The sequence below is a fragment of the Bremia lactucae genome, linkage group LG4 (assembly GCF_004359215.1).
Source record: "Bremia lactucae strain SF5 linkage group LG4, whole genome shotgun sequence".
NCBI classification, from domain to species: domain Eukaryota; phylum Oomycota; class Peronosporomycetes; order Peronosporales; family Peronosporaceae; genus Bremia; species Bremia lactucae.
In genome coordinates, this window is record NC_090613.1 from 838,045 (window position 1) to 846,871 (window position 8,827).

The 8,827-nt window shown below is 45.9% G+C and overlaps 3 protein-coding genes across 3 annotated transcripts; 1 reads left to right on the forward strand and 2 right to left on the reverse strand.

The window, feature by feature from the left end:
• Nucleotides 1–3,295: 3,295 nt before the first annotated feature.
• On the forward strand, nt 3,296–4,116 carry CCR75_007045 (uncharacterized protein). Its single transcript, XM_067965109.1, has 2 exons — nt 3,296–3,543; nt 3,686–4,116. Exons 1-2 carry the CDS (start codon nt 3,449–3,451, stop codon nt 3,951–3,953), a joined length of 363 nt encoding a protein of 120 aa, XP_067819934.1. The 5' UTR covers nt 3,296–3,448; the 3' UTR covers nt 3,954–4,116.
• A 220-nt stretch (nt 4,117–4,336) lies between these two features.
• On the reverse strand, nt 4,337–5,593 carry CCR75_007044 (uncharacterized protein; the record flags this gene model as incomplete). Its single annotated transcript, XM_067965108.1, has 1 exon — nt 4,337–5,593. One exon carries the CDS (start codon nt 5,591–5,593, stop codon nt 4,337–4,339), a length of 1,257 nt encoding a protein of 418 aa, XP_067819920.1.
• Nucleotides 5,594–6,073: 480 nt separating this feature from the next.
• CCR75_007043 (uncharacterized protein) lies at nt 6,074–8,189 on the reverse strand. Its single transcript, XM_067965107.1, has 5 exons — nt 7,547–8,189; nt 7,017–7,484; nt 6,779–6,943; nt 6,591–6,719; nt 6,074–6,527 (listed from the first exon to the last, which is right to left on the reverse strand). Exons 1-5 carry the CDS (start codon nt 7,988–7,990, stop codon nt 6,168–6,170), a joined length of 1,566 nt encoding a protein of 521 aa, XP_067819897.1. The 5' UTR covers nt 7,991–8,189; the 3' UTR covers nt 6,074–6,167.
• Between the last annotated feature and the right edge of the window lie 638 nt (nt 8,190–8,827).

The window sequence follows — 8,827 nt, forward strand, 5'->3', positions numbered from 1 at the left end:
AGACGCACCCCATATTTTACGTGGGTCGTCTGAAACGGTATGTAGACCCAAATGAGGTCACAATTCCCCATTTGGCTAAGGAGATCGATGGTGACGCCGACTGTGAATCGAGCATCGTTCGGGTGGGGGACGGTGAACGTGAAAAACTATCAACCGATTGACTCTTCCACCACGAACAGGACTTGGAGAGCGAGGAACATCACGCGAGTAACGTGGATCTCTCAGCATTATCTTCTTCATAAGGTCCACGCATGTCTTAAGGCGTTCATAACCTTGACGAGCTTCCGCTTATACATTGAAAACCGAGGTCAGTCGCGAGAATTGACCCTCAAGATCCGCAATACGTCGTTCAGCAGCGCTAAACGCCTGTAACTGAATGGACGAAGGTAAGGCGGCCGCGAGTAGGTGGGCGAGATCGCCACTCCTATCGGGCGCCGCCTGAACGGATGGATGCGGGTGAGAATCAACGCTTTCTTGTTGTAAGGCTGCATTCCACCGCTCCGTGAGGCAAAGGCATCAGATCCTCGCCCAATGGAAAGGTTACCCGAAGAGTTTCGACTCTTGGGAACCGATTGATACCCTACGTATTGATGTGCCCAGCTTGGTGGTTTGGTGGCTGCCTATGAAAAGGAGCACCAGCTGAGGCCTCATCGCTAGTCTCAAATGGATAGCGTTGTGAGAAAAAACAGGGGGTACAGTACCGCCCATGATTTCTTTCAGACGCAAGCGGGCAAAATTAATTTGCTGCGACCGCTGTTTTATCGCATCGGAATGCGGATGAATGCGGCGCAGGAATTCTGCCTCGTATTGGTCGGAACACGATCGGGATCGGGAAAATACGCCCAAGCGATTTCCCCTGAGCCTTTAATAATTCAAAGACGCCATAGTTTTTATGAGCGTCTAGAAGAGCGCGCTCTAGGAGCGACGCTCTTGGCCCGTATAAACGAGGCCATTTAGATGGAGGGGGCATCAGTGATATGCCATCCGTCACATAGTCACGTTCGAAACGACTGGCTTGTGACACCGACTGAGCACGTTCACGTGTCGTCGACGGAACTTTAGGCTCCGAATCCTCTATGTCAGAAACATTATGGAATATGGTCTGAGCATAAGGCGTTGTGATTATACCCAACGGAGAAGCGGGTGCGCCTTTATGAACAGCGCTCTAATTATATTTCGCTGCGCTATCCAGCGCAGACGACGAGACAGCATTCGTAAAATGCTGCTTTCTTTATGTTATGAGCCATAATAGAAGTTTGGATGGGCAATAATCCGCCATCATCCTTCCTCATGAGCTCGTTGTCCGCATCACTACTATGAGGTGACGGCAACGGTGTCGACTCATTGTAGTCGACAATGAGCGACGGATCAACATCCTCACTGTTAAAGTGGGATGGACCCTTTCGCCCCGTTAACGCGACAGCAGCAGTAGCTGTCGGCGTTTCGACTTAGACGCTGCCGGCGTGTTAACGCGGCGCGTGCGCTTCGTGTGAGGTTGAGTGGGCGTCTTCGCAGACGACCCACCAACGTGGCCCCTTTTAGGTGGCATCTTGGGCGCCGTGTATGGAAACACGTGCGCTAGAGTGATTGAGTGAACTAGCGGTGCGTAAAGCTGCTCGCAGTTCCTTTCTTGACGAATTTAAAAATGTAAATTTGTTCTTAAAGAGGGGGATGGTGTAGCGTGCTAAAGTTGCCCTAATGTTGCACAATCCTCGTTAAGTACACTTGGTGTACTTAAGGGGGTAGTCAATCACTAAATTATAGTAATTAGACCCAGCACTCGAGTGTGGTGCACATTTGTGACCAACCCTTGTGTATGTGATGCACATGGGTGCATTCACATTAGGAGGGATGGCGCCCAGCGTCATCCGTGATGACGGCAAGCGTCGTTACGCGATGTATCTAGAAAGATACGCTCGCAATACATATTAAATGTTATCTGTAGAGATGACATTTTAATTGGTAAAAATAGGTATTTATATTTAATCCGATTAACTATAAATCAGTCTGAAAACTACTTCCTACTTGGTAAGTGTGCACGAGGAGCCGAATTACCGCTCCCGTGACGACACTTAACCAGAGTACTTAGTGCGTTGGGTTAGGTCGCTAACGCGCCCACCACAACTACATCACTGCACGCAAGAGAAGCAGGTTAAACCGCTTCCTCACTGTGCTAGGGTGTGTGTTTAAGTAGAGCGTGGCCGCATTACGACGTGCCCGCCTACAACAGATGTCACGACATCTCCGGGAGTTTTACTATCTTCTTGGCAGATTTAAACACTTTTTCGAGCACCTCAACTGAGGATGCCTCCGCAATTTTGTCTTTGACGGCCTCGAACACCTTGTTCGAAGGCCCGTCCTCTTTATTAGGAACTGATCCAAAGATCACTCGTTTTGACGTGCCTTTGATCGTCCTCATCTGTCGATGTACCCCGTTACACTGATTGTTTGTAAAATCTTTCCCTTCAATGCAAGTTTAAAATAGTCCATGCAGAGAGAAGCACTTTATCATCAATGTATATTAAAATTAGGTGATTGCTTTTAATTCTTTTCTATTACATAAACAAATTCTATTCTTGAATTTACACATTTCCGAATAAGGTAAATTTTGTGCAGTTACCTGTCTTTCTAACGGATTAAAGATCTTTTCGAATCTGTAAGTACAAAATAATATTGGATTTAGAAAAGAAATTACTCAAGGCAATGTCAAAATTTGCGCTTCGTGCAATGCCTGTAGAGCTTGTTTACCTCAGGACAACAATTTTCTGTCAGAATCCGAGATTTCTCCCAAATTTTTTAATTATTTCCGGCTTAGCAGGCATGGTGTAAGTGCCAACTCATCGGATACAACACGCTACACTAAATTGGCCAGGCTTATTAGATGCTCAAAGGATTTCAATAAGAACTATGCTAGGACTTTGTGTCTCATACTTAGCATACACCAACAAGGTCCACTGCGTCAAAAGAACATGTAAAATCTCAAAGAATGGGATTGTTACTAGCTGTTTATCTTACCTGGTAAGCATGGAGGATTGTTGTGTAGACAAAAATATTTTTTTTTATTAACAGCGTTAAACATGCAAATGTTTCATGCGATAACGCTGCCAATACGCTTCTGGCTATGTCTTGGACAGCCTTTCACGTGTACAAGAACGTTCCATGCGTGTGAAGGCTGTGTCACGATTGCGGACGCTTAGTAGCATAATGGCCAATTCTAATTGATGCCGGAATCTTGGCACGTGAAAGCTGGCCCTTTGAAGAGCTCGCTGTCATAATTAATCAGCTTCAAACATTGACTGACTTAATAGCTCTTAAGTATGCAACATTACAGGTTTATTACCTAACAAGGATACCGGTAAATGTCCAGTTTCCGGTCGAATCGATTGGCTGGCCTTAACTCCTCATCCTGCGAGCCCAAAGCATTCGGGAATAGCCAGACTCACTCACCATGGTCAAGGAAATGAAACCTCGCAACACCAAGCGCGCGCCTGATGTCGTTGCCCGCGATTACACCATAAATCTGCACAAGCGTCTTCACGGATGGTATCCTTTTAAAACCATTTGATTCTTTGCATATTGTCTGCATATTCCACACTCGGTTCGCCGTAGCTCCCACCTTGGAGACTTCCTTGACTTTTTCTGCTCTGGTGTTGGTTCCAATGCGATTTTTTGTTTGATTCTACAGTGTCTTTAAAAAGAAAGCAGCTCGTGCTGTTCGCGCGATCAAGAAGTTTGCGCAAGTGGCCATGAAGACCCAGGACGTGCGCATTGACTCGAAGCTGAACAAATTTATCTGGTCCAAAGGTGTGCGCAACGTGCCCTATCGCGTGCGTGTCCGTCTTTCGCGAAAGCGTAATGACGATGACGATGCTAAGGAGAAGCTCTACACACTCGTGCAGCACGTGCAGGTAGCTACCTTTAAGGGGCTACAAAACGATAATGTGGACGAATAAGCTACTTTCGTGAGAAGTGTGACATCTGCCGTCTTTGCCCAGTTGTACCTGAAAGGCTTCCAAGTGCGAGTGGTTTATAATTATCTCGATCCGAAGTTAATGTGGGCAAGCGTGGTAGTGATACGTATTGACTTGAGAATCAATACAAGAATGTTCCCGTACATTTTGGTTTCTAATTTGTTTTTTCAGATGTTTATCCAATCTTTTCACTTAGAAATATTTTTTTGTTTTAAACTAAAAAACGAGTTCTGTTATCAAATACTTCGCTCTTTTTAACGTAAAGTTCGCTGACGAAAGCACCAGTGCAATCTCGGGGAAATACCACTAACCCATAGTAACTCAAGCCCGACAAGTCTAATCATCTCTCAAACCAAAGAATATACCTACTGCTGCTGGCACTGCACACGCTGACCACCACGTTCCTCGTCCGATTCGTACGCTTCACCCTGTTGTTGCTCGGCTTTCGCAGCCTCGGCATCAAATTCGGACAAGAAACATTCTTCAGTGTCTGCCACTGGCACCAGGGGAGTTGGAGCTGGTAACGTGCTTTTAAGCAAGCTCAATTGCTTCTCCGATAGACTGCCACTTTCAGGGAATTGCACCTTGAACAGAATGACGAGTTGACCCTTAACAAATGGGTTACCGTGTGTAGGCATTCCCTCCCCGTGGACGGACTTGAACTGGTTGGGCTTAATGATCTCACCAGGCCGCGTCTTAATGTGTAAGTTTCGGCCATCCAAGTGTTCCACAATCATTTCAAAGCCACACAATGCCTCCACAAGACTGACTTTTTTCTCCATGATTAGATTACTACCCTTTCGCTGGAACGTCGCGTGCTCCTTCTCTTGGACAACAAAAATAATATCCCCTGGCATTGTTCCTGGAGCTTGATCAGCTTCTCCTGCAAAAGTAATGCGCTGGCCGTTGCGCATGCCCTTTTCAATGTGCACTTCAAGCACTTTTCGCTCTTTGGTCACTTTCTTGCCCTTACAGCCTTTGCAGCGATCGCTCTCACGAATGCTCTTGCCCTGACCACGACAGTCGGGGCAGACGCTCTGCATTTGTTGCACCATGCCAGGCGCAATGTGACGCAGTTGTACGCGCATACCGCGGCCCTGGCATGTGTCACACGATTTTTCAGCTCCTTCAGCGCCACCACGGCCTTCACAGCGACTGCATAGCACGTCACGATTCACAGCAAGCTTGACAGTTTTGCCGTTAAACAAATCCTCCAGCGATACCTTGAGTGGATGCGTCAAGTCTTCGCCTTTTTGTGGACCACGCGGTCGACGGCCACCCTGACCGCGGAAGAATTGGCTAAACAGGTCACTGGCATCGGCCCCTGCGGCGCCATTCTGGATACCTTCTTCGCCGTACTGGTCATAAAGTTCGCGTTTTTCAGGGTCACTTAAAATCTCGTAAGCGACCGTAATGGACTTGAAGAGTTCTGGATCACCGCCTTTGTCGGGATGGTTCTTCAGCGCCAGCTTGCGGTAAGCCTTCTTTATCTCGGCAGCTGTGGCTTTTTTTGACACACCTAAGGCCTCATAGAACTTGTTATTATCCACTGGCTTGGATGGACCACTGGAACCACCCTCGAAGCCACCACCAAAGAAACTTTCAAAACCACCGCCGAACATGGGGATTAATGTGTCTGTGCTACTATATCAAGCTTTAGAAATTTGGTTTCCTCAAGTCTGTGTGGACTGCGCGGGTTTAAGACTGGCTGGTTGAGGATGTAGGAGGAAAAAGGGAATTATGTGAGCACACAAGATTGTGCATACTATACAAATTTCTAGTCAATGCGACTTCTGGAAGGTTCTCTGGATCGAAAACCGACCGACCGCACTCGGGGTTGCCTTTCTTTATATTTGTGTCGGAATTTGTTCTTCTAGAATTGTTTTCCTTAAAATCACATAATTATGTACGCTCAATAGAGATCAAACATATTTATGTCGCTGCTCTCGCAAAGAATCGGAAGATTCCCGCTGCTGTAGATAAGCTTGTTTCTATGATCTTTGTAATAATGTGCTCTTTTGACAAAAAGTCAGTCGCGTTTATGTACTTACAAGCCATTCAAAAAATCCGATTCCTTATCAAAATATGAGCACGATTAGAGATGGTTTTAGATCAATACTTACAGAATTATTACGAAAAGAGCCTGCTGTATAAAAATGCGACGGCACTAAATTATTACTTAACGCTGATCCGTGGCTACAGTCGACTAATCGAAGATGGTGTGTACTGCTCCAAAGAGTCTGCCAGCTGTTTTTTGCTGCAAGCAGGAATTGTGCTCGCCTTGAAAAACTTGTCTGCCAAGTACTTTTCGCTAATAGCTTTGGCTTTATCACGCTGGGTACTAACCACTTCATTTTCAATCACATAAAGACGATGCAACTCCTCGACGCAGTCCTGAAAATCGAGCGGATTATACTTGCTCACGTGATGTAAAGTCGGTGTCCAAGGTTCTGGTTCTGCCGTCGTTATCCGCGCAAGGTATACGGCAGAGGCCACTAGCATCGACGGTTTGTATCGAACCATGTGGTAAAAAAGTTGTGCAAAGTCACATAGATACTACAACAAAAAGGGAAGAATTGATAAATAAATCACTGGCAGACCATAAAAGTGTTCACTCACCAACACCAACGATTGCTGCTTTTCGGTCGAACACCCTGCCTTCGTATAGCGATGCATAAATCCATAGCACGTAGTCGAAGCAACCCGGTACTGCAGCGCCTTGAGGACTTGCGCTTCCATGTTTAACATCTAAGTGATAAGTCAAAGTAGTCAGGTCACAACAGGAACAATAGCTTATCGCTTTGTACCTCGGTTGCAGTATACGTCTGGTCGGAAATGTAGACAAATTCCTCAACGTTCGGGCCATAGACTTCCTCAAACTTAGCTGCAATCATCATACATGCACAGCCAAGTAGCTGGAATTGTTTGCGATTGATTTTAATCTTCTTGAGACAACGGTCCACCAAATTTACCTACGAGATAGAAAGCAGCAGCAACACAAAAGATCAATTGAGGAGATTACAAAAAAACGAAAGATCGACGCACTGCTTTGTGAAACGTCTGCGAGTCAAGTTCGTACTCCTCGCCGACTTCTACCAGCCAGTCAACGAGAATAGTGCGCATCTTTTCGTTAATATCTAGTTGCACAGTGCCGATGTAATCTGCCTCGGAAAGATACTTGATTTCATGTTTTCGGTAAAAAGCATCCAATTCACGTAAAAGCTTCGCATGGTGCGAGCTCACGATCTTGGACGGTGCGTCAACATCACGCACTGATTCCGTGTATGTCTCTTTATCAAAACAGGAGTCTCTATGGTCAAATATGCTCCTATACGGATAAGGCACATATTCATCACGCAGCGCCGCGGCAGCCACAGCTTCCTGCTCTACCGACCGTTCTGGAGTTTGAATCTCTGGAGCGTCTTCACGACTCTCCTCACTCTTTATCTGAATCGCCTCCCCTGTCACTGTGCTCTCCACCACTTTTTGATACACCACCACTGCACTTTCCGCCTAACGTCAGTCAAAATTGTCAGATTCCTCTCATTTTCATCTCCCTTTGCAATATATAATACCTCATTAATATTTTCCTTGTCTGCGCTTCTCTTCTCTTGTTTATCATATAGCTTTACAGGAGCCTGAAATGACAACATACTAGTCTGTATCTTCTGGTGAAGGGCAGGAGGCTGGTTCTCGACGCCTTCGAGCTTCCGCTTTTTAGCGCGTGTTGGCTCCGTCTTTTTGCTGACAGGTGCGCGTTTTTTCGCTTTACTCGCGGTCGTTGAAGCCATGGAGCTTTTTAAAGCAGTATTTACTGTTGTAGTTGTCGCCTTCCGACGAGCAGAGGCACGCGGTGCAAGGGGCTTTATATCTCCGTCATCCGTCTCATTCTTGACAACGCTTACGCTGCGCCGAGGAGAAGGACGATTATGCTGCTTCTTTCTTGTATTGTTACTTATGTCTTGTAGCGCACCACGCTTGCGCTTGCGTGCAGCTTCAGCTACTCCGTTGCGATCCATAAGGTGGATGTGGCAGGGTTCCGCACTGAGGTTTATTACAAAAGAAGCGGCTAACTTCGTGCTTTTGAATTTTGAAACCTCAGATTGTGACAATGTCGGTGCCTACAAAAGCTATAATCCCTCTGTCCGGAAATGATGAGAGCATGTAAATAGGTCACAGCGCTCGGTAAAAATAATATTAAACATGATATTATGTTAGACGGGGATAAGATTGGGTTTTCGAAACAGCACAAAAACATCGTAAAAATACAATCTCGACTTTCACTTACTCTTTGCTAAAATGTATCAGTAAACTAATGACGAACAATTTTTTTGACGAAAATGCTAGCAGAAATTTTTTGTTGACAAGAAACATTTGAATTATTTAATTAAGATACGAGTTTAAATCCCACAGTTCCTTCCTGAATCCACTTTGTCCAGAATATTTCAAATCTCATTGCTTGGGATACACTTCAACCATCATTGGACAAACAAAAGGGAAAACGCAGGCAAACGTGGACTAAAGAACATATATCAGTTTAGCCAGGAGATCGTGTACTTCTGTCGGCCAAAGGTATAAAAGACTCAGCTGTGACGTAATTGGGAGCGAGAAAACTCGCTCCGAGATATATTAGACTTTTTAAAGTACTTGAGAGGATTCGAGAAACCTGCACTCTCGATACTATCACGTCCCTGCGATTGCACCCGACGTCTCACGTTGAGCGGCTGAAGACGCATCGTCCAGCTTCGATTCCCGAGTCTACTCAGCAGGCTAAGTTGGTGGCGCGTAAGTCGAGCATCTATCCCGGCGAGCCCGTCGCCGAGCCGACATCGGGCGAGGCTATAATCCAGCTTGCG